The sequence below is a fragment of the Echinops telfairi genome, unplaced genomic scaffold (assembly GCF_000313985.2).
Source record: "Echinops telfairi isolate 266 unplaced genomic scaffold, ASM31398v2 ScPeMD7_443;HRSCAF=831, whole genome shotgun sequence".
Taxonomy (NCBI): Eukaryota; Metazoa; Chordata; class Mammalia; order Afrosoricida; family Tenrecidae; genus Echinops; species Echinops telfairi.
Window position 1 is genome coordinate 76,100,190 of NW_022104341.1, and position 26,222 is coordinate 76,126,411.

At 36.6% G+C, this 26,222-nt stretch overlaps 1 protein-coding gene across 10 annotated transcripts in view; it reads right to left on the reverse strand.

The window, feature by feature from the left end:
* Nucleotides 1-26,222, reverse strand: part of OSBPL9 (oxysterol binding protein like 9) — a 158,860-nt gene that overhangs the window by 21,846 nt on the left and 110,792 nt on the right. For 3 of the 10 annotated variants that reach the window (XM_004699431.3, XM_045291890.1, XM_045291891.1), the window contains 6 exons: nt 15,335-15,430; nt 15,075-15,122; nt 14,108-14,137; nt 13,317-13,367; nt 5,552-5,590; nt 1,650-1,740 (listed from right to left, as the gene is read on the reverse strand). In XM_004699431.3, coding sequence (XP_004699488.1) covers nt 1,650-1,740; nt 5,552-5,590; nt 13,317-13,367; nt 14,108-14,137; nt 15,075-15,122; nt 15,335-15,430 — 355 coding nt within the window. Of the gene's footprint in view, nt 1-1,649; nt 1,741-5,551; nt 5,591-13,316; nt 13,368-14,107; nt 14,138-15,074; nt 15,123-15,334; nt 15,431-21,412; nt 21,497-26,222 lie in introns of all 10 variants that reach the window. The other 7 variants (XM_045291887.1, XM_045291885.1, XM_045291889.1 and 4 more) reach the window with 5 other exon arrangements.

Sequence of the window (26,222 nt, forward strand, 5' to 3'; positions counted from 1 at the left end):
AAAAGACAAACTTTAACTATTCATTGAAAATATTTGCTCTTTTACATTACAATTTTTTACATTAACTACCTCACCGTTCAGAACATGGAAATGTAGGCTGAAATAAAAAGATAAAAGGAACCACTGTGTGGAGTGTTAAACCATCTTTACCAATGCTGAAAGAGTATGCATCCCTCTCTATAAAAAGCCCTACCCTGGTGGTGAGGTGGGTTAGGGACTGGGCTGCTAAGCACAAGCCTATCAGCTGCTCCAAGGGAGAAAAAGATAAAGTGGTCTGGTTCAGGGAAGACTTAAAATCTTGAAAGCCCTGTCTGAGCTGCTAGAAGCGGAACTGACTGAACAGCAGGGGGCGGGTAAGCACTAAAGCAGGTGCCAGGGCGAATCCCCGACTCAGGGCACCCGTGCCCGTCATATCGGCGCGGGACTACACAGCGTGTTCAGTAACTGACTTTGCAGAATAAGACTGCCAGGTCTTTCTTCCAAAAGGCCTCTGGCTGGGCTTGAATCTTCCTTGTGGTTAGCGATAGGCATGTTTGTACCATCCAGGGTCTCCACACCTGGTCAATGAGCATTCACACATTTCATTCTGTCCTATCTCTTAAATATAAATAAACCGCTTATATTATTTAGAGATATAAAGAACATCTTAAATAATGAGTTCCTTAATTACACTCAAGTAGACCAAGGTACATTAATTATTCCTCAATTGCCACAAATTCACAACCTTTTGGCCCACAATTAATTCAAATCTTAGTAACCATATTTCTCTTCTACCTCATTTTGAAAACGCAAACTCCTTTGATAGTATTTCGAAAACCAATGCCAAAAAACACCTATCTTTTTGTCAGTTCATTTTTAACTACAGGACAAAAAGTATTGCTACTAAGGATTCCAGTTCATGCACACATGGGCTGATTTATTTATTAAAGTGTTTAGACATGTTACTGGCTGCCAACAAGTTCTCTCAGTAACAAACTTGTGGGGAGTCTGGCTAAAGTGCCATAAAAAAGGGGTGGGGTGGTGGACGGGTCTAATCAAAACAGCGATTTGGAGGGGATCTTCTAAGCCCATTAAATTCACAGTGGAGAGGTCGCTCACGTGATGGTGAATGCTTTTCTTGATAGATTTTCTCCAAAGACACAGGATGAACAAAGGAGCTTGTTATGAATTTTCACAGAAAATGGAACGTTGAATTAATGAGAAAATGGCCAAGAGAGCTGCGCTGAGGAAGTTTTCCTTCGTGACAATGTGCCTGTTCATTCTTTGAGAGTGGCCAGGGCTCTATCCTCAGAGAATTTCGCTGGGAAACTTTACCCCATCCACCTGAGCTGATCCCTTCTGGCTTCTTGCCCTCCACCTGTAAAACTCAAAGCACCTTAAAAGGAACACAATTTGAGTCTCTCCTCAAGGATGTTAAAACATATTTGGACAGGGTGTAATTTCAAAAGGGCAGAATTCACTGGGAGGGGAAAGGTTATACAGATGGAAACTTTTTGTAGCAATACTCTTTGATTGCCCTCATACACATTTTATGGTTCCTGTTAAAAGGGAAAAAAATTAAAAGACCTCTTCCGGCTTACAAAGATAACCATATACATTAATTTTTCTCATCAATGGATCTTATGAAATATTTTTTACAAATACTACACCTGAAGGTAAGACCGTCTGGGAAGGCATTGTGCTTATCACAGGTTCCAAGGGACTAGGTTGATATATTGCATCTACAGGATTGATAGTACTCTGAGATAAAGAAACACAGAACGGTTATTGTTAATTAGTGTCTTTTTTAAGCTGACACTCCCAAACCTATGAAAAGCTCACATTTCTATCAGCAAAATCCTGAGAGCAGCTATAGAGGTATGTTGGTCAAGAAGCAAACGGTATGAAACACCCTTTCAAACACAAGTCTAAGACTTTCTTTTAACTCTATCACATAGAAACTCCATCATGAAAGAGGATAAAGCTGAATGGGAATCCTGTAAGGAATTTTTAGAAGATGTGGGGAGCCTTCAGGAAGCCTAATCAAATCATCTCTCGCCTAATGCAATGCTTCTCAAAATGTTTAATTCACCACACACGTGGTCTGTCTATCAAACATGGAGAAGCTTTATCTTGATTTGGTATTAATAAACATTAGACTAGAACTAGCTAATGTACTTGCATAATAGGATCTTAACTTTCATACCTATTTCAGCACTGTGCTATGCCCACCGCCCAGTTTTAAGGTCACTAAAGGTAAAAGATGTACTGCCTAATTGAGAGTGGGAGACCTTCTGTTGGAAGATTTAGAACATGAAAAATATACATCCTAAACGTGTATGTACAATTTTGGGGGGGAGGGGTGCATACATTTCTTTAATAACAAGGCAACATTTTTCTGATGGATGACACTTTAAAAACTAGAGCTCACAACCTGATGATGCTTTTTTTCATCGGGGGTTCATTGGGTGGGGATGGGGAGGAAACAGCAGGATTTTAAGCTACAGGTTTTGCCACTTTCAAAACTAAACTGGACATAAACCATGAAATAAATATAGGGGGGAAAGTTAAAAAGAATTCTTCAATTATTCATGGATCTGGACCACTAAGCTTCAGATAAATATGTGGTAGAGTTTAATGGCAGAAAACACATTATCTTGGCTTCAAAGGAAATACTTGATGAAGAAGGACAGAATGTATTTGTATAATCCTGAAAGTGCCTACAATGAAAACTGAGATAAGTTAGTTTTTGTAACAGTCTCATCTAACATCTAGGTTAGAAAATAAACCTGTAGAGCAGGCATCCTCAATTGATGGCCCATGGGCCACATGCGGCCCGCCGGGTGTTTTTGCCCCATATGTTTTTTTACTTCAAAATAAGATATGTGCAGTGTGCATAGGAATTTGTTTAGTTTTTTTTTAAACTACAGTCTGGCCCTCCAATGGGTCTGAGGGACAGTGAACCCTGTTTGAAAAGTTTGAGGACTCCTGCTGTATGTAGAGATTGGCACAAAAGCCACTTCCGGAGATCTGTCAGCCAAATAACAGATTGGTTTATAAAAGAAACAATGCCCGTGAATAAGGTGGTGTTCCTTAAAATAACCAACTCTGAGACCAAATGGTCGACATTTACCCCAAAACAAAGGCAAGGAAGAGCAGAAGTCAGATCAATGGAAACCCAGAATGGAGATGGTGGGATGACAACCCGTGGAAACTGTTAACTATGTCACAGAACAGTCTGCTTAAAACTGATAAACAGGAATCTAATTTGCTACACAGTCTTTCACCTAAAACACAATAAATAACCGTCCTCACATACTATGTTGAAGTCATTAAATTACATCTCTTAGACTAAGCTATTCGAACACAAGAATTCTGATTCATGTCACTAAATATTGATGCCTACCCTAAATATTGATACTAGAAAATACACCCTGAAAATGCTAGTAATCAAAAACTTAGTAATGTGAAGTAGGGCAGGCTTTGCAGCATTAGGAAGAGCACAGAAACTGGAACTCAGATTCCCAATTTCTTTGACTCTGCTCTATCAAGACCTTGGTCCGCCCCTTGTTATAGATGGGCCTCAATTTCTCTCTCGGGGCTTTCAAATTCTTAAATAAGATAATTTAAAAACTATACCTCCAGAAGCCAGAGCAGCCGTAATAAGTGAACCAGTGTCTCTGCAAGCCCCAGAGCTGTTTTTAAAGCTAAGTCTGTGTTGTACAAATGCTTGAAAAACACAAACGCCCACCACAAATACTTTGATCCAAAGGAATGAAATCTTATATAAGGAAAATCACTGTTACTAGAATTCTATTTTTGGACAAAATCTTTTGTTTTGCAGATAAGATGTAAGCATTTAATTTTTTAAAAAGGAAGAAAGAAAACATGCCCTTACTCTGCACTCAGTCTACAGTCCACGGGCATATGACCAGGATAAAATATGTCAAATTACATTAATTTTGCTTATAAAGAGTGTACAGAGCCTGAGAAATACAAGCAAATAATAACCCTCGAGGCTAATCTACTGGGATAACATTAATAAATAAAATTTACAAGTATACAACATTGCCATGTATAACATGTAATAATTGTAAATATATATGTGTATGCAAACCTAACACTTATTTTTTGAGTACTAGATGCTCTGTTCTTTACAACCAACCTCTGAGGTAAAACAAATCACTTTTCTTTTCTAGATGAGGAGATTCACGTTCAGTAATTTGTCCAAGGGCCCACAGCTGTTGAATGGCAGGGCCGTTACACCCAGGCAGGCTGGTCGAGGGCGTCTATCATGAACAATTCCTTCTTTCTTTAAAATAAATGCTCTTCAGCCAGAAAACCTTATAGTTTCTGATCAAATAATTCAAGGATGTTTGTTTTCTACAAGTTTAGATATTCCCTGATTGTGACGTTTTCAAATATTTTTATGATTTATAAAATATTACCCATTTTTAAATATAATGTAATGATATTTGCACTAAACGATAAAAAACATTTGGGTTTTCCTTAAGAGACTGTGGGAACTAGACAAACCATATACAATCCTTTCCCTGTGAGGCTTACACAAACTTCAATGCTGCCTGGAAAGAGAGATTATATCTATATCATATATTTGTATTATACTGTATTTTGAACTCTCTTTGAACAGAAAAATGAAAATTCCAATGTATTTAATTCAAATGTTAAAATGCATTTCTTAATAGTAATGCAAACCAGAAAGATTTGTTTTTCATTTCAACATGCTCATTCTTTCAAGCATAATCATGAGATGGTTCTGAAGATTTTTTCCTACATGTATATAATTCAGTGCTACTTCTTACCCATCATGGTTTTAAAGACCTAGACCAGGTCTCAGGCTAGCAGGAATTAGTAACATCTCAGGGAAAACGGAGGCCACTTCCTACTTGAGAAATTCAGTCTAAGCATAAATCCTTCGGTTCTTATAAAACTACAGTCACCATTCCGAACCTTCAAAGTCTAACTTTCCAGCTGGAAGATTATAAGGTAAATAAAAAATGCCATGGAGGAAGAAAGAGGAAATAAGCAAATGGCCATAGAAGTGAAAGAATTCACACTGTAAATCATTCCAACAAAAATGGAGTTACACCACACAAATGAGCGCTGATAATAAACAAAATCAAGAAATAAGAGGAAAAACTGTACACAGATTTAAATAGATATAAATACATTACAGTATTATGCCCTTGCCCCATTGCTTGCATCTGAGAAAAAAGCTTGCCAAGAAATGTAGCGTTGTGAATTATGCCTGATTTAGTCACAAAAGCTGAAGTTTTATACCATGATTAACCTTTCGAATTAACACATGCAAAGTGATTTAATTGGGACAAACGCTTAGAAAAAAATTTAAGACTGTCATTTCCCTTCCAAGTGATTGCTGAAAGATGGCCACTTGAGCAAAAAGAAAATTGCAACAGTCAATAACAATAAGCAGTGAGCAAGTGGAAAGAGGAAGTTGCGTTGAAAATGAGTAGAAACTCAGGCCTCTGCTGACATGACTGGTTAAACGCTCTGCAGAAGTCCAGGGAAACAGAGATTAGATGAAACTTACTATAATTCCATCTGCGTGCTGCTCCGCATTACACTGGTCCTTAAGGAAAAATGTTAGAAATATTAACTTCATTCTTTCATTTAAGGAACTCCTAGTGTACTTTCTTTCCTATAAAGAAAGCGTATTGTACTCATTATACTAGTGAATAATGATTTTGGAACACTACTTTTCCACTTCCACTAAGCTGTTAATTCTACTGAACATTCCTAATCAATTATTATTAGATAGGTTTGCAACAATGAACACCAAAAATGATCAGTTCTAGATAGGCATATAAATTATGTTCACTGTCTGGTGCTGCCAGTGATTAAAACAGAAAGAGACAAGGAGCCCTGATGGTTATGCTTGGGCTGCTAAGTGCAAAGTCAGCAGTTTGAAATCACCAGTCTCTCCGAGGAAGAAAAACAGGACTTCTATTCCATAAAGAGTTTACAGTATTGTTTTATATTCATTTAGGACTATGCACCGCCTAACAGACGGTCATGGAGTAGACTCTGGCGCACTGACCCTGACTCACGGCCATTGGGTCAGGAGTCGATTCTGAGGAGGACTGGTCCTAGAGAGCAGGGAAGAACAGAACAGCCTGTGTTTCCCACACTGTAACTCTTTACAGCCGTGTCCTGCTCCCACAGAGCAGCTGATGCAGTTTCAAACTGCCGACCTTGCAAGATAGCAGCCCGAGGTGTAACCACTATGCCACCAGGGCTCTTTAAAGGACAGAACAAAAGTGCTCCTTAGGGTTTCTGAGACTATGAACTTGACAGGAACTGGAAGCCTCACTTTTTTTCCAAGGAGCAGCTGGTGGGTTTGAACCACTAGGCCACCTTAGGGTTAGCAGTTCCAATGATTAAACTACTATACCAGCATGACTCCTTAATTTAGTATTAAAGACCCAATACTTCTGCATTTGACTTTTACAGTAAGCGATGCCAACTCGTACTGTACTTTAAAGTTATTACAATCGCATAGCCACTGAGTGCAGAATTATATCAATGTTTTTCTAAACATGTGCTCATTCCAGTAAACACAACCACTATCTAGATGGAATGATGATACAGTAGCTAACAATGCTTGACAGACATTTCAAAGATATTAATTCATTCGCTTTACTGAAAAATCCACAAAGTGGGTGCACTGCCATAATCCCCATTATCAGTCGATTCTTACTCATAACAACCTCTGTAGGTTTCTGCAAGTTTATCTTCAGAGGACAGATGAATACACACACACACACACACACACACACACACAAGCTCTTTACTTCCTCTCCTCCCCACTTCCCTATGTGTACAGTGAGGCTTCTCTTTCACCCAGGAACAGCCCAGTATAAATTGGGTATTAGCTAGAACCCAGAAGCATGATATAGCAAGTAGCTGCATCCGGTCCTTTTTCCCCCTAATATGAATTAGGGAGAAATTAAACAAGCACTCCAAAGCAAAAGAAAAATCATGTGGACAGGTACTATTAATCTATGTCACTGATTCCTTAAGGGACAATTCTCTAAAGAGGTAAACAACTACTACTGATGGGTGAAGGGATCTTTCTTTTAGCATTATACAGAAATACTATTGGGAGGTTATTGCATTTGAGTGCAAATCAATCTTTGGTTTTAAATACAATACCAAAGTTATATGTATTGTATCTTTAACTGCCAGAATTACTCAGAATTATACAAATTGAAGGGGTTAATTAAAACAATTTAGAGACCATTTCTTAGAGTTAACATAGGAGGCTGAAAACTCCTGTCCTTAAATAGACCTGCTTACAAGGTTGGCCCTTGACTGGCACCTGGGAACTTGGATTTCTGAAATGAAAAAGACTAGCTCATTGTGCCTAACCTGTGCAAACACTGCAGCCATCCTGCCTACCTGCTTTCCTTCGGAAGTCTGGAATCGTGGAAGTGCTAGGCTAAGAAGCTTGCCTCTAAGTTTCTAAGCAGCTTCCTTTCTAGGCACACTCCATTGTACTTCTGCCACGGTCTTAGGGTACTTCCTCTTGAGACCCAGCTACCAAGCTGTGTGAAAACACAAACAGCTTGGAGGAAGGCCTTATGGAGAAGCAGCTTGGAGTCCCAGCCCAACAAACAGTAAACATTACATAGAAGAACCCTGATCAATACGGGGGGAAATGCAGAACAGAATTTCAAATTCTCATAAACTCTACACTTTCTGGAGCCATGGAGGCAGGATGAATAGTTGCCCCTGCAACTATTACTCCGAGATAATCTTTAAACTGTATGCCAAAAGTGTCCCTTGAAGTCACCTTAAACCAGCAGAAAACCAGTAGAAAAGGTCTGCTGCTCTGTAAGATCGTTATGGGATCGATCACAGGGACAGCAGCAACTCAACAGCATTCATGAGGTAGGAGCAACTCAGAAACAGAGCAGGACCGGCAGAAGGGAATCACACTGAGTGAATGACGCAAGCAGAAATGAAGCGGTATACACAGTACTAGCAACAAACTGAAGAACACTGAGAACACTACACGGGAATCTGTGTTCGGATTACTAAGGAAGGAACACAGACAAAAACAGCGAGAGAGGTTGCACACACACTTGAAGAATGTAACCCACAACACTGAATTGTACAAGTAGGACCTTAAATTAGTGTGTGAATATTCTCAACAACAAAATAAAATTTAGATTAAAAAACGGCTAGCCTCAACCACACTCCCACAATCAATAAAATACAAAACAATAGATCCTCACGTTATCACGAGGCATACTATTGTTGTTAGGTTCCATTAAGCTGGTTCCAATTCACAGCAACTCCACAGAGAGCAGAAGGCAACTGCCTGCCCGGGGCCATTCTCAGTCTGCTGAGCCCACTGCTGCAGCTCCAGAGGCTAGCGTGCAGTGAGTTTTCTGCTATATACCCAGCCACTTTCAAATGATATCATCCAAAAATAAATACATGCAGCAAGGAAGGAAAATTTCTAATTCAAGCCTGGTGTGACAATAAATGAGCCTGGGATAATCTCGAGGTTGAGAAAGAAATTGGATGCTTTCCCCAACTAAAAAAAAGTAGACTTATCCCATACCGTGGTTTGTTTGTTTTTTAATTTAACAAAAATTGTAGAAGAAAACACAGGAGTATGTTTTTGTGATGTGTAGCACAACAATGATTTCACTAATAGCAAAATAATGAAAAATTTGTAAGCTGGATTCCACCCAAACAAAAGCTTTGGGCTTCAAAGACAGCACACTAAGAAACGAAAACAATCAATCCACAAACCTGAAGGAATTTCCAAATTCTATATGAGATTTGTGGCTTGTATCCAGACTACACCAAGGGGCTTCATCAGAAAGTTTGTGGAAAACATCTAATATCTCTGACTCTATTTTTCCATGATCTTTTTTGAAGCTTATTATATAAAGAACTCTTATAATGCAATAATAAAAAGCTTAATTCAAATAAAATATGGGCAAAGGATGTGCATACATATTTCTCTGAAGATATTTAAAATCTTAATATGCACATAAAAAGATATTCAACATAATCATTATGGAAATTCAAGTAAAAACTATATTTAAAGACCCACTCTACTTCCAGAATGGCTATAATCAAAAAGATACTCGATCACAAGTACCGGTGAATTTATGCAAAGAATCTTGAACTTTCACATTTGTAGACAGGACTTTCAAATGGTGCAGTCACCATGGAAAAGAGTTTGGCAGTTCTCATAGTTAAACCTAGAGTGGCCACGTGACCCAGGAAGGAATACAAACCCCAAGATAAAAGGGGGAAAATGTCTACACAAAAACAATGCGCGCCACAGTTCATAGCAGCAGGAGTTCTAAAAGCCCAAATGTAAAAACAACCTAAATACTCATTAATGGCGGAATGGATAAATATGTGTACACCCAAAGACTGAACCAATAAAAGGATGACTGAATACATGGCTCACCATGAACTAATCTGGAAAACATTCTTCTCAGTAAAAAAAGAAAACTAGCCACACAGAACTATCTTTTTTGTATGACTCATTCCTCTGCATAGAAAAATCTAGACACGGACAGCAAATCAGTAGTTGCCAGAGGCTGAAGGGGGCGAGAGGAGGAACAGGAACGTGAGGGCTCTGTGGGTACCTGGTGGTTTAGCAGGGGTTCAAAAAGCTCTAAAATTAGATTATGGTGGTGACTACCTGCCTCTCTCTGTAAATGTACACCTAAAAAACCCCAATCAAGAGACCATTTTAAAGTCTGCACATAACACTTGTCTTGGAAAGAGAATTGGGGATCTGTGTGCCTATGGCCAGATAACTCAAGAGTTCTGAAAGGATAATGAAGACCCACCTGTGTAGTGCAGCAGCCACTAATCATGGGAACGCAGTTAAATCCCAAGCTTACAGGCAACTAGCTCCTACTTCCCCTTTAAGGTTATGTAAATTTGCCCTCACTTTGTAATGATTGAACTAATCCTCCTTCCTCACCTCCCAAATAACCAAAATCGCTGTCATCCAGTAGATTCAGACTTATAGTGGCCTGCACTAATATCAACAACATGTGAAGTTGTTGCTTTCAACTTTAGATCCTCCCCAATTTTTTTCAATCCAACAAATATGTACTTAGGTTTTATTATACACATAGTACTAAGCGCATGCTAACATGATAACTCAGTACAAAGCAGGTACTACTATTTTCCCCATTCTATATAGGATGGAACCAAGGACCAGACAGGACACAGACACTTGCTCAAGTGGTAGCGCTTGGATTCAAACCTAGGCAACCTGGTTCCGAGCTCCTGCTCTTCAAAGATTATGCTGTCCTCTCTTCATTATCTTAATCACAGATTAACTGTGATTTCTTAAAGATTCATTTACTGGGATGTTCATTACATCACACTCCAAGTTATTACGGAGATGGCAGAATTTTAAAAAACATACATATAAATGTTAAACCACGAAACCATTAAAACGTATGTATAAAAAAATGCACTAAAAAATTCACTATTTATCAGGTATCCACTATATAGCAGGCAATTATTTTAGGCACTGAGGATACAATGGTAAATAAGACAAAGTCTCAAGGAGAATACATATAAAGAGTACACAGGTAATAAACAAATATATACATTAGGCTAGTAATATAAGGCCATAGGAGAAAGGGGGACAAGGATGGAGTGGTGGTAGCGAAAAAGTTTCTTCAAAGAGATAGTCTGTGGGCAGAAATTTAAGTCAAATGAGAGTGGAAAATGCCTTCCTTCCAGGAGAGGGAAAACCAGGTAGAAATCCTGAAGCATAAAAAGACAGGGCCTATTTGAGACTAACTAGATTAGGCAAGAGCAGAGATTCTCAATTGATGTAAATCTTTATATTTCATACCAAGTGCATTGAAAGGACCATTACAAGAATAGGTTCCCAAAATTGTTTGATCTATGGCCTCCTTTTCAGAAACAAACAAGTAAACAAATTCAAAAATCCCCCACCCCTGTCAATTAAAATCTTTGGTACCATAAGCCCACATCCTAGATAAAATAAAGGTACCTGCTTTCCCAGCACCCCATCTTTCCAGAACCACACCCTCTCTGGTCAGCAGTATTACCCACCTTGGGAAACACTGATGAAGAGGAACTGAACAGGCAAGTGGCATGGTAAGATTTACACTTAAATTAAGTTCACAGAAACCACTCATGTGTTTGACCTTGCAGTTATGTGCTTTAATCATGGTGACAACAGGACTCTAGTTCAGGGTACACACATAATTTGAGAGTTCCATTCACATATAAATAAAATTTCCCCCCGGAAAAACATAAAAAGCCAAATCCATTTACCTCGCCTGCGTAGTAACCAGGAGTGATGGTGGCGCGGTGGGTTGCCAATAGGAAAGCTCAGTAATTCAGGGAGAAAGAGGCGGCTTTCTATGTCCATACAAGTTAGTCTTGGAAACCCACAGGAAAGTTCTTGCCTGTCCTAAACGGTCACTATAAGTCAGAATCAACTCGATGGCAATGGATGGAGTTGCCTATTCTGAAGAATGTTGAAATGTCTATTAAACTAGACTAAAATAAAGAGGTAGTAGGTAGAGATTAAATTATAGAAAGTTCTAGAAATTAGCATTAGTTAATTTGAATCAAAAGTCATTCCAATGGTAAGATGAGCATAAACTACCTTATTACTTTATATTCCAGGAGCCCTGGTGGCATGGTAAGCTAAGTGGGCTGCGAATAGCAAAGACAGCAGTTCAAACTCACCATTCTTCAAGCAAAGTTGACTCTATCTCCATAAAGATCTATAGCCCTGAAACCTTACGCTGCAAGACTACCGTCCTATAGTTACCATGACAGCTGCAGGTTTGGCTTACCTTCAAATATATCAGTTATATTCTTTTTATATTCAAAGATCTTTAGAATTTTCTAATTTAAAATATTTAGATTGTATTCAAAATATTTAGAATTTGAGGGCCAAGATGCACCTGGACCCAAACTATGATGTCTTATGTGAAAGCTGAACAATACATAAGGCAGACCAGAGAAGAACCAGTGGTTCAGGTTACAGTCTCAGGAAGAACACTAATACACCATGAACTTCCAATCAACAAGTCTGTCTTGGAGGAAGGATAGCCAGAAAGCTCCTTAGAAGCAAGGATGTTACCTTGATGACTAAAGTGTGACTGACCTAAGCCGTGCTATTTCTAATAGCTTCATATCCTTGTGAAAGTTGGACACTGAATATGAAAGATCAAAGAATCAATGTATTTGAATTACGGTGCTAGTGAAGAGTACTGAAAGTAGCATGGACTTCCAAAATAAAATGAACCTGTCTTGGAAGAAGTACAACCAGACAGCATCCAAAGGATGGCAACACTTTGCCTCGCGTAGTTTGCTCAGGTTATCAGGAGACCTGTCCCAGGAAAAGGGAATCCTGCTTGGTAAGGTAGAAGGGTGACAATCAAAGGAAGACCTCTGATGATAAGGATCAACAGTGACTGCAATATCAGCTCCTTTCGCTTGTGCTTTTTGACTAACTCAGATGCATCACCCTATCCCATTACATCCTTAATACGCTAGGTAAAAAAAGTCATCTATTATGGGGCAAACAAATACATGCAACTGATTAAGTAAAATGAGGTGGTAACTAAAAATCCAAACAAGCAGAATTTTCAGTCTTGGATGCTAAACTGTTCACCCACAGCCATCTAGTGACTAGCTACAAATACAGATGTACAGTCAAGGCAGAAATAATGAAAAATAACTTTTAAGTCTGTCGCAAAACTTCAGGAAGCAAATTGTACATTTAAGTTAACAAAAATAAAATTTCTCAGAAAGCTAATACCCACACATTTTTAAAACTCAAATTTTAAAATATCTTATTTAAAAAATAAGAACAGATATTTAAGTACTTCATTAAAGTAGTTCAGCATTAGAAAAAACTGCATCAAAGAAAACATTTAAAAGCATCTCCATTGTGTATTTACTTAGAGATAAATAAAAGAATGCTACCAAAACTTAGATTCTTTAGATTGGAGATAATTTTTTTATTATGAGTGTTTATAAAATGTGTCTGTTTCAAGCAGCACTGAAAATGATAAAATAGAAGGAAAGGGCAAGCCACTCCAACACCTAGGTTCACTTCTTTCCCAACCACCGCTGGAAATGCTCTTGCCGAAACCAGACACACACAGGGAAGATCCCAGCTAAATCTAATACTTGTTCACTTGTACCAGAAACCCCACAATACCGATTATTAGGGAAACATCATACACTTCAGAACTGAATTTTTTAAATGTTCAAATCCATTAAGTGAAATAAAAAGTAAAGTTACTTACTTTAGCAATCTGCAGCAATACAATGCAGTGTTTGATTGATTCTACCATGCTCTACAAAACCAAAACACTCATTAGAATCTTTTCCCACAAGATATGATGTTAAAGCTTAAAATATAAAAGTTACAAAGTACAAGGTTTAAGTTTATACTGGGTAAGATGGCCAGAGTTATTCATTAGTAATTCTATGAAATGTTAAAGAATGACAAAACAGTACTTATTTTACACAGAGTAACATCAGAATTGTTTTTCAACACTTTACACAAAAAGGCTTGGGAGTCTGGCTTCCAAATTCTTGTCTCGATGGCAGCAACCACAGTATAAATTTGTGATAAAATTACTCCAAACATGGAAGTAAAAGAATGGAAATGACCCTGGCAAATTATATGTAGGCCTGAAAATGTTTTCCATTTTCAAATATTTTTACCAAAATACAAATCTCATGAGCAGCCCAAAACATACAGTCAGAAGGGCAGTACAGCAGGAAACTTGAATCACTGTCTAATAAGAAAGAATATATACTTTGTACAAGGATGACATCTTTTATCCAAGGATCTCAGTCAAGAGCACAAAAAGGTAAAATAGTACGTACATTAAGTCAATTTCTGCCAATTAAAGGGATTATTTTGTTTAAATTTCTTTGGAAAATAACACAGTTCTTAAAACACTTTAGGAAAAAAATGCAAGATAATTAAAATTTCAACAGCTCATGTTAATAGCAGCAGCTTCAAAAGAAACAATATTTTAAAGCCTTTCTCAATGCAAAGCCAGAGTTTGGTAAGCACGTAACTTACATTTGTTGTCTCTTTGAGGGTTTCAATTTTCTGTAAGAAATGAGTTTAAGCAAAAATAATTAGAAGCACAAAAGGCTATCTTTGCTTCTAACTGGTAAGTCTTTTAAAGAATTTTGCCAAAATATATGTAAACGTATGCAAGTTGGAATGGGAGGTGATTTTAGTTAATTTCATTACCTGTTAAATAAAAAAATTATAATTCCAGACATTTTATAGATTAACCCTTCTTTGGCAAATTCATGTGATTCAAGATTTGTAAGAATTAAAACCTCTTATGTTTTACTTGAAGAAAAATTACATCTCTCTATAAACATCACACTATGATTTTTAAAATGCTGACATTTTAGCAAAGGAACCCCAGTGGCATTCACTGTCACCTAAGTGCTGGATCGGTAACTGCAATGTTACTCCTCGGTCACGCAGCAGAAAGCTGAGGCTGTCTGCTCGTGTACAGAATTACAAAGCCTTGAACACTGTGGGTAGGGTGGTCACTATGGGTTTGAATAGGCCTGAGAATGGTGAATTTTATATTTTAGCATCTTCTTAAGGAGGAAAACAATGAGCTGAATAAAAAAATTTTATTTTTAAATTTAAAGGCAGTGCTTAAACTATGTAATAGCTAGCTGAGGAGGACTATTTAAAAGCAATTATTTATTTTTGATTCCTTATCGGTGGCTACTTACTATGTTTATTCTGAATATTCTTGACAATGGGTTTATTAGTATCTGAAAAGGTTATAAATAAATTTAATAAACTTGGTAGTTTAAACTACAAAGGGCAGTAAGTGAAAACTTTGTATATTACCCTTTGAAACAGAAATCTACCAGAAAACTCTCAGTGAGGTCCAGAGAGCAGTAGGATTATAATAGATCAGTCAAAACACTAAAATCTTTGTTGTTTCTCCAAAGGGCTCTTGAATTATTAAAAAAACAAAAACAAATCCCAAAGCCATGATTACATAAGTTACCTTTCTCTGTTCATCATCCTTGCAATTTTGAAGTTTGTCATCAAAAAGCTACAGAATAAAAAAAGTTAACAGTGAGATACATGACTACAGATATGCATTAACAATGAAAAAAAAACTTGTTCTTAAATACATGTATTCCAGAGATGATTTATATGTATTTTCACATTAATATCAAGCAACTATTTTTGCTCAAAATCAAGCTAAGTAACATTATTTATTACTCTTGATAACAATCCAATATATAAAGTAATCTGCCATACCTTTAATTGTTCTATCAAAATTTGTAGATAAGCATCAGCCTCTGTAAGTTTCTTATCAAAGTCTTGGACACTAGGAACAAATCCCGGATCTAAACCCTAGGTAAAAAGAAAAAAGATGCAACTAATCTCACAGTGTAGAGCAAACAGTTAAGGGTACACAAAATCCCTGTACAGATAGATATTTCAAGCTGTAAAGTGAAAGCAACATTTGCATGCAAAAAAAACAAAGAAAAAAAACCCCAACCCCCAAAAGGTCTATTTTAGGCTATCTAAATTCTCCACAAATTTCCTGGCTCAACTTCTAGCACTACTTCCTTTTCATCAATCAGAGGCTGCCAAGCACCTCCAGAACAACAGGGATAATTTACCCAAAAGAATACATACAAAACACTCAGGATTCCTTCCTGCTTTATCTCTACATTTTTTTAACTCATTCTTCCAGGCCCTTTAAATCCCAACTTTAGGGTCTCAGTATGTTGGCCTGTTCTCTTAGCATGCTCGTCTGTTAAAGTTTTCCTCCCTCCGGCCTTGAAGGCAAAGAAAAATGGAGGGTGGGAATGGGGAAAAATCAAGTCAATTCTGACTCAGATCAAACCCTATATGGATTTGATCTGCCCCTGTGGGTTTCTGCAACTGTGAACTCTTTACAAAGTAAAAAAAGCTTCATCTTTCTCCTGAGGAACAGCTGGTGGTTTCAAACTACTGTCCCTGTGGTTGGCATGCCAACATGTAACCCACTACCCCATTGGGGACTTTGAACTTCCTACTTCTTTTCATGGGGAAAGTGCCAGCACTTCTCTATCAATTTCTCCACTGACTCTCAAACGCTTGGCTTGAACATCTGGACATGGTGCGAATGTTCATGTATTTATTTAAAGGATCCCTATTTCCTGTTTAGCAGTCCAGTGTTTACATATACTACTTTTTTTGTAACTTAAAATTTTAAGCTTCAAGAACACAAAATTCCTGTTTGAATTTTGTTCAAAAGAAATGATTTCGTTTTTAACTATCTCTGACTCAAAAGCAAACATCCTGGATGTAAACAGCAAAGTAGCTGAAGAACAGAGGAGTTTTTTCAGTTGTCTTGCAATTGAGCAGAATAGTCAGGACCCACACATCACAGGCTGGACCCAGAGTGGTTCAACATCCTCCCTTCACTGTGACCTTCACTAACCGTATCTCACAAGGCAGAGTAAGCTCATCAATTTCACATTCTCCATTTAAGTAAATTAAAGCCAAATATTTTATATCTTCACTTTAGATTTGCAACACTTTTTAATCACTGTGAAAAACACTTTCACTTCCAGTATCTCAAAACACCAAATGGAGATTGGATGATATTATGAAAACAACGAAGGTTAGCTAGCACACACTGAGTTACAGATTGCAGCTCAGCCACTAACAAGCTGTATGACCAGGAGCAAGACAAGCAATAGGTCTCTAAGATTCTTTCCTTTCTTACCTGCCATTATTAGTACTATAGTCACTATACTTCTAGTAGAGACTATTCCTGATATTATCAATCATTATTGTTATTTCTTCTAAAACTCAAATTCTGAATCCAAATCTTAAAAACCTAAGTTCTATGAGGTGCAAGTGAGAAATCAACTTATATCTTGCAATTCCTCTTCACCCCAAGCAAAAATTCAAAGGTGATAACGCTAGATAGAGCTTCTTAGGATTTGTTTGTTATAATTTTACACCTATGTAAAGAGAATTCATAAAGTGAGTACTGAAAGTCATTCCGAGTGAGAGATACTATGTATAAAAACAATGCTTAAAAGAAAAACCACAATAAATAATGTATGCAAAATTCTGATATTTTTCTAAAAGGTGAAGAATCTGAATGGGGCAAAATTATCTTTTAGTATCTCCCCTCTTTGAATCTAATTAATCAATCTAATTAATATCTCTTTTACTAAGTTGATCCAATTTAAAAGCTTCCAGGAATAATGGGAATCAAATTTAAATTACTGGGATATGAAACCCACCAAAATTAACGTCAAAAAGCAACACTTCAATGTTGCTGCATCATATGAATATACCATTGCTTTTTTCTAGATCTGCCTTTAAATAGTCTTTTATGACACCCTTCACTGCATCTGTCAGAGATCTACTCATCAATCCACCTTTCTTTAGTTTGAAGTACATTAGGAATATTATAATAACTTAAAATCCCAGCAGTTGACCTAATTTAATGTCTTGCACAGTAATCCACAAATCTTTAGTGTACTTAGAATTGAAATGTATAATTGTTCAGGTGCAATCAACAATACAGCATTAACAAATTTATCAATAAAAATTAAGTAGTCAACAGTTTTTAGACAGTTTCTTCCCCTAAGACCAAGTCAAAAACCACACTCACTGCCATCAAGTAGATTATGATCCATGGCTACCTTATTTTAATGTCCCCTCTTTTCATCCCTCATTCTTGCTATTGAAATTTGTTCCCTCCTTTCTTTGGTTAGATTTGCCAGCGGTCTTTATAGATTCTGTTTATCCTTTCAAAGAACCACTGTTAGCAGCATTTTTCCCCATAGTTTTCTTATTTTCCCTCTCCTGAATCTCAGCTCTGACTGTTATTTCTTTTCTTTTGCTATTAGAATTGTCCTGCTGACGGGGAACCGATTACATGAATCTAGGTATAGCCTCCTCCCTGGGGAGGGACAGCAGAGAAGAGGGCGGGGGGAGACGTCAGACAGTGTAACTTATGACAAAACTATAATAAGTTGTGAATTATGAAGGGTTCATGAGGGAGAGGGGTAGGGAGGGAGAAAGAAAGAAAATGAGCAACTGATATTAAGGGCTGAGGTGGAGGGCAAATGTTTTGAGGATGAGGGCAGCGAATGTACATACGTGCTTGACACAATGGATGTATGTATGGATTGGGATGAGAATTGTACGAGCCCCCAATAAAATAACTTTAAAAAAAATTAACAACAACAAAAAAAGAATTGTCCTGACTCTGCTCTAGTTGTTGTAAATTTTGTGCCAGCATATCAATCATGAGTCTCTCTTCCTTTTTCAGGTGTGCATGTATTGCTATGAAACTTCCTCTAACTGCCTTTGCTGTGTGCCTAAGTTTTGGTACGTCGTGTTCTCATTCTCATTGGTTTCTAGAAATTTCCTAATTTCAACTCTGATCTGGGCCAGTTTGTGTTCCTTTTGCGATAGTTATTCATCCTCCAATTGTTTGCTCATTTTCTTCATCTTTCTTTTGTTGATTTACAGCCATATGGCACAGTGATCAGAGAGAGAGAGGTCGGTATGATATCAGTGTGCTTAAATTTATGTAGATTTGCCTTATGCCACAGCATGTGGTCTATCTTAGAATATGTGCCAGGTGGGCTTGAGAAGAATGTGAATTTTTTGGTATCTGGATGAAAAGCTCTGTAAATATCTGTCAGGTTAACTTATCTAATTGTAGTGTTTAGATCTCTTCTTGGCTCCCTATAGGACAGAGTACAACTGCCCCTGTGGGTTTCCAAGGCTGTTAACTGTTGATGGGCGTAGAAAGCCTCATATTTCTCTGAGGAGCAAGCTGGTGGTTTCGATATACTGACCTTTCAGTTTGCAGCCCAATAAACACCCACTACACCACAGGGCTTCTGTACTAGGGCATAGGTTCCCAAATTTATTTGGCCTACTGCTCCCTTTCATTTAAAAAAAAAAATTGCTCAGCATCCCCTAACAATAAATACTTTTGTATTGCAGCCTATAATCCAGAAGAAAGTGTAGTTATTTGTTTCTGTAGTCCAGAGTCCCCTGCCCTAGGTATTGCCCACTTTTGTAAACCCTGTAGTAGGAGAAAATACCATAAAGTATAGCTTTTAGGTAAGTTTTGCTATACTCATCTACTGCGACTTACATGGAAACAAAGTCACTGAGGCCAATTTACCAAACTCACAAAAGTAGCTACTACTACACCTTTAAAAGTCATTTAATCATTCCCTGAATATCTCAAGTGATGAGGTACTCATTCCTTTCCAATATACTATTTTAAAGAAATTTCCATAAAGCCATAATAATTCCTCTTTCTGTTTACCAGTCAGAATATAAAGGCACTACATAGTCATATGAATGTGCTTAAAAGTTTTATTTTAAAACATCATAAAAATAGGCTTGACTTCCTTTGAAAGGACCTGAGAGGAGAAAGCAGAGCCTTTAAGATGCTTGACTTCATACCTCTTACAATGACACCTTACCCTTAAGAACAAGTAGGCTAAGAGGGCGGCAGCTATGCATTTACCCATGCTTTACTTCCCCTGACATTTATAGCACTTTATCTTAATTATTGAATTGGCTGACTTCTCTGAAGTACTGAAAATTCCAGGGAGGCGGGAACTGCATCACTAATTGATCATTACGCCCTCAGGGCTAGCTCAGCGCACAGGAGGCACTGGTATTTGTATCATGGCAATTGTTGGTGCATGATAACAGGTCTTTCCCAAAACCTCTCCCTTTGTGTCTTGTCTTTCTGTTTTGTTTTCTATCTCTTTCCAACTATTCCCTCACTCTCTTTATGCCCTTTTTTCCTCTTCCTTTGTTGCCCATGTCCTTCAATAGCAACTAAAGTGATTACCACAAAAACTGCATTTTTCACTTGGAGGCAAAGAGGCTGCTACCCTAATTTACTATGTTCGCCGATGAGTCATAACACTAATTACACTGGATGATTGCTGTAGGGATTCATGTAAAGCATAAACACAACTGTGGTAGAGAAATAATAGAATAACAGGATAAAGCAGTCTGTGAAATAGCAGATAAAATAAGAATATTATAATGCAACCAATATTATAAAATTTGGTAGCTATGTAAAGCAAAATATCACCTTATGTGACATATGCTAAAATAGTCAAGTTTTTAAGAATATTTTGCCACTCAAGAAAGCTAAAGTAGATGCATACAACTAAAAAGTATACAAGTCCATAACTGCTACGTTCTATGTATCATATATACTTGAGTATATGCCAACTCGAATATCAGCCAAGGCACCTAATTTTACCACAAAAACTGCATTAAAAATGTGCTGAAAAACTTGGCTTATACATGTGTATATACAGTATCTAGCTTAAAATATGGATATGTCTAGATAAATGCATCTGGCCCATTGTACGGGGGATTTATAAAACAATATGTAGACTGGTAGAAAATATCCAATTGCCTCAAAACTGTACTAGGGACTTCTTACCATATTTGAAGTACTCTAAGTAGTACCGCTTTTCTCTTCTAGAAGGTGCTTCAAAGCTAACAAATGATAACAACTAAATTAATTCCTATTACTGACTTTAGATAGGGAAAGTCACTATTTATACTTTATGTATAAACACAATGTTGCACCCCATTAAAAAGAAGAATATTACAAAGAAAATTCTTAAAACAGTCAAAAGTACATTGAGAGATACAGGGAGCAATGTTTGAGGCAGTAAGAACATGTAAGGAAATTTCTGCTGATAGAAGATGAGTCATGGTGGAGGGAAAGTTGTCAGAGGTGATTACGGTCTTCTGGAGATCAGAATCAGGAAATTAATAAATGTATGATGACTTAAAAATTTTAGAATAATGTACACTGGAAAAGGCTATGGCTGTGTAATAAATAACATTGTCAAAATAATCACAAATGCTTTCATATAAAATTTTATTTCACATTAAAAACTTTAAAGGACTACATATGTAGCCTGTAACTCAGTGCTTCTTTATGCAGGTCAAGGTAATGTGACAGAAATTAATTATTTCATGTAACTCTTTTATGCTAAGCTCAGAATAAGAAAAAAGTGAATTAGCAACAGAACTGTACAAGAAAATAACAGTTGAAGGTTTTAACAAAGGACAAATATCAAAGAAAGGAAACCTCATAATGAAAAATAAATGGCATGAATCTGACAAAAGTCGATGATAAAAAGAAAAAATTTTTCATAGCACATGCCTTGTAATTAAAGTAATGAGAACTTTGCAGAAAAGTCACTTTTGGTAAAATATAAATGTGTCTGGAGAGCTGATGCTCACAATTAGCAATTTGAGATGACATGCATCACAGATAAGTTTTCATCTAATGAAAGAAATAGAGGGCATACTTACAATTGAATCACTTACAATTATTTTTGAAAATTCAAGAACTGGAGAGATACCAGAAGACTGGAAAAAAGCAAGTGTAGTACTGATCTTCCATAAAGGTAAGGAAAAGAGAGAATAGAAAGTTACCATGCTGTGAGTCTGACATCAATCATAAAGTAAAGGAATAATAAGAGGGAGGGGACACAAAACACACGCAAAAATAACTATATAAAGGAAAAGCAAGTACATGTGCAAGTTAGCAGGCTTTTAAAAAGGGGAGGTGCGGGGCCGCGCTATGCCAAAAAAAAAAAAAAGGTATGATCTTTCTGTTCTTTAGAAATTTAAATTTAGCAAATTCAAGTTCTTAGAGTAATGACACCATTTTATCTCCTTCCCAAATGACTTAAAGTTGGGCTAATAAGGAAAAGATATATTCAGAAAACTTCAAGTATTAAGAGCAGGCCACGATGTGAGTTGTATATGTGTGTGATTTCCTGGACTAATGAAAATGTGGAAATCTTTTCTAACCTCTCTTGTCCTAGTGGTTTCTCCATGTCAGCCAAGGGAAGAACAGGATTTAGTGGTTGGTACAGGGAGGTTGTGAGGGTATGAATTTCTCTTGATTCTTAATCTTAAATAATCAACTGGACTAAGGATTATCATTTCAAAAATACCCATAAAACTACTAAACCCTTTCCTCCACTATACCTTCAAGAAGGTATTTTTACACTTAATGACAAAGCTAAGGCACTCACCAATTAGCCCCACCCCACCCCACCCCAAATTAGGTCCTTTTTTGTCAGCATGGTAGCTACATGCTATTTTACCAAAAACTGTTATGTATGCCACAAATGTCCTAAAAGGCAAGGTCTTTTTCTGGAGCTTCGAGTGAGTCCTTTTAATCCCAGGGAAGCACAACATGCGTTAAAATACATGTTCAGATTATTAAGTACGCTGCTAGTCACTACAGGGTAGTTCACTGCCCCATCACAACAACATAAGTAAGGTACACAGAAAGTAACCCCATTTACTTGGGTTTATTTCTAGTTGAGATTACAACCCAGTCTGATTTCAAATCAACTGTACTTTTCTATTTAGTTACAATAGTAGTTGAAAGAAGTCCTGGATAAGGGCCCTAAAAAGGAAGCCAAAAACATCTGAAGGAGCTTGACAGTGTGAAAATGAAGACAAGTTTTCTATCAGACGCATGAATTTTAAAATTCTGGACCTGCAACTTAATTATCTGGGTGATGTGACCAGGTTACCCTATTATCCATTTCTATTTTCTCATCTATGAGGTGGATAAAAGAATAAACGCCAGTCAAGAGACTGGCTAGATGAAATCCTGTCATGGAAAGTAACACACTGGTTGGTGGTTTACCCTCCCTGTCTAACTTGGAACCTTAGATAGCCAGGGGGTTTCACTGTATCCTCGGGGCCTAACATGCCTCTACAAAGGGAAAACAAACAGTGAATGAGCGCTGAAGAAAAAAAAGTAATTTTTAAAAGAATAACAATAAATCAAAGAAACTGAAAAACAGCTAAAAAAAAAATAGTCCACTATGAGATATTCAGAGAGTGTTGGGTAACCTTAGCCACAAAAAGAACAGTTTTATTACCTTGGTAACAAAATAGCTTTTCTTTTCTTTCATAAACAACAAAACAAAAAATCTGGTATTTGAACACCCACTTGTTCCTTGATAAAACAGAATTGCTTTCACCTTGAAATTAATAAAAAATAATTTATGCATATTAATTTAAATTTGTTTTTTTAAAAATTTGATTTGCTCACATTTATTTGTGAAAGAAATTTGCTACTTTGCCAAACAGGAATTAGGTACAGACAACAGTGTCAAAATTCACGTGAACTTTGATTCTAGTTCTTAGCACAATTATTTATTTTTCAGCTGATACCTACACTGTTATGTAATCTTTTGATTTAAAGAACAAAACATTGCTTCTATACAATGACTTGTTTACTCAAAAAAATCAACAATAAAGGCTTATGATTTGTATCTTTTTCCTTTATTTAAACCTTTTGATGGCTTATCTTTCCAAATGACTCTCTCAAATTATTCAATAAGTGATATAACGTTATTATCAAACTAAAAGGCATAACAATTATGGGTGATGTTTGCATAACATGATTAATGTAATTGATATCGCTATATTAAATGTAGAACTGGCAAATGTTACATCACACACACATATATATAGATTTACAACAATAAAAAAATTCAAATATCCTAATTTGCTTGGGAAAATCCCTGATTGTGCTTGTCATCCCAGCAAAACTACTGGAAACAGTCTCTCAAAAGCATCCATATTTGTACAATAAATTTTATAATCATCGACTCTATAATGGATGTAACTCGCATTTTGAAGATGTCACTAAAGGCATAATATATTAAGACTGCCCGAGGATTCAGAAATGCAGCAAATAACTTTTAAGATAACATCCAATGTAAAGCATGAATTTACAGGATCTGAACTCAGGAGCAAACTAAAGGAACAAAACAAACACCAGACTTAAGTCAATTAACATTATTGAACGCTTCCCTTATGCTAGATAAGCAGGAACACAGAGTTGCATTTTAAAAGTTACTTCACACACACACACACACACACACACACACACACACACCTGGAATAAAATACCATGGGAGTAGGAAAGGGGACCATCTGAAACAAGGATTCTTAATTTTTAAAATAAACTTTATACATTAATGTCTTTTGTCCTTTCACAGGTATACCCTTCTTTTACAATTCAATTTCACAAGCCTAATGTGTAAAATATTCAGAGATTTTGCAGGTTATAAATATTTTTCAAAATTTTAAGTGTTTTGGCAAGCACATTCTTTTAAAAAGTTTAGGGTTTAAGAATAAACCCTAAAATGCCTCAACAGAGTTCAATTGACAATAATGAAACTACTCAGACACACGGCTAAGCAAAATAAAATACAAAACAACAACTTACCACAACATTTAAAAGGTAAAGCACATAGTAACAAAAAAAGTACTTAGTGTAATAATCACCACTCTGCTAAAATAAATGAAAGCTAAGGCAAATGATCAGTATAACAAAACAGAACAGCTAAGGTTTCTGTACACGTCCTTCTTTCTGCCAACATGATCATGACTCAGCATTCAAGAACCAAATCCATATCCAGAACCAAACCACCTCCATCACTCCGCCTAACAAAGCACTGTTTGGTGATCACGCAGTGCTGGCAATCACCCAACACTCTTTTTCTGAGATATCCCAGTTGGTATGGCTGCTAGCTATACTTTTCTTACAGACATAGCGTCACTGTTCTAAAGAAATAAACTGAAAGGCTTCCTAGTATGGGATGAAAACATTATTATTTTTTTTTTACAACATTTTATTAGGGGCTCATACAACTGTTATCGCAATCCATACACACATCAATTGTGTAAAGCTCATTTGTACATCATTCTCAAAACATTTTCTCTCAGGGATGAAAACATTATTATTCTCCTCCTCAAACTCAGATTACTGCCCACCATGCAGTTTAACAGCATCTCAGAAAGCAAAGTCTCACCATTTTAAAGAATACACACAAGTGCGCGCGCGCGCGCACACACACACACACACACACACAATCCCAAAAGTTTTAAAGTAAGTTTCCTGAGATTTTACTATCCTACTGTACTAAGAGAAATGTACATTAAACCAGGCATATTCTTAAACTGAGTCTTTTTATTTAATGGTGAAGACTTTTTAAATAACCACAAAATTTTCATAGAACTGTGTGGAAATTTTGATAATGAAATGTTTTCAAAAACAAAATTTGGTATGTCCTATATTGCACAACCTGACACTTAAAATTAAACAATGCCCAAGGGGAGTTGGTTGGTAAACTAGTCAGAACAACAGATAATCAATACTAAATGGCTTGTATTGTGCACAAAACAAACAAACAAAAAAGCAGGAGATTTCACAAGTGGTTATTATTTAACCCATAGATATTAAATATGCCAGTGTGGGGTTTTTTGTTTGTTTATTTTGTATAGTTGAGTTTAGCAACTTGTGAATAAAAGTTAAATGGAAGGAAAAATAGGTTTCATTTTTGCTAAAGTTGCTAAAAACCTACCCTGATTTAGTTTAATTTTTTCAGAAACTTACCATGATATTCTAAAACAGAGCAAGAATAAATGCCCAAAAGGATAAGATTCTGCGTTGTTCACTGCTGTTCATAGTGGACACTCAGTAAGAGGCTATACTGAATTAAGGGATTCTGCATGGTGTTCAGCATTTAAAAGTAAAAAGAAATAAAAAAAATTAAGTTCTTTTATAAATAAGAGTACTGATTTTAAAAATCATAAAAATATTATATGTTTTATCCTCACATCATGAATATCTTTTAATCTAACACAGCTTTTAAGAAAAAGAGGATAAGGAGAAAGATATTGAAATAAATGGTAGTTGATTTTCAGGAAGCTGTTAGATAACAGTAATAGCAATTTGACCAAGGACAAGTGACTTGTTCCTCTAAAAACTCATTCTTTCAGGCCACATTTTTCCACAAGTACATTTTTCACATCTGTACATATACTACCCCAGGCTTTCAAGGGCCCTGATCGTAGTATTACAGGTAAGCACTGGATTGCTAACTGCAAGGTCAGCATTTTAAACCTACCAACTGCTCCTCAGGAAAAAGATGAGCCTTTCTGCTCCCATGAAGATTCACAACCCCCATAAACCTTATATAGGGCCACTATGAGTCAAAATCAACTAGATGGCAGTGAGTTTATCATTCTTGGCCTTAGAATATATTGTTACAGCAGTCATTAATCCATTGGACATTTCTTC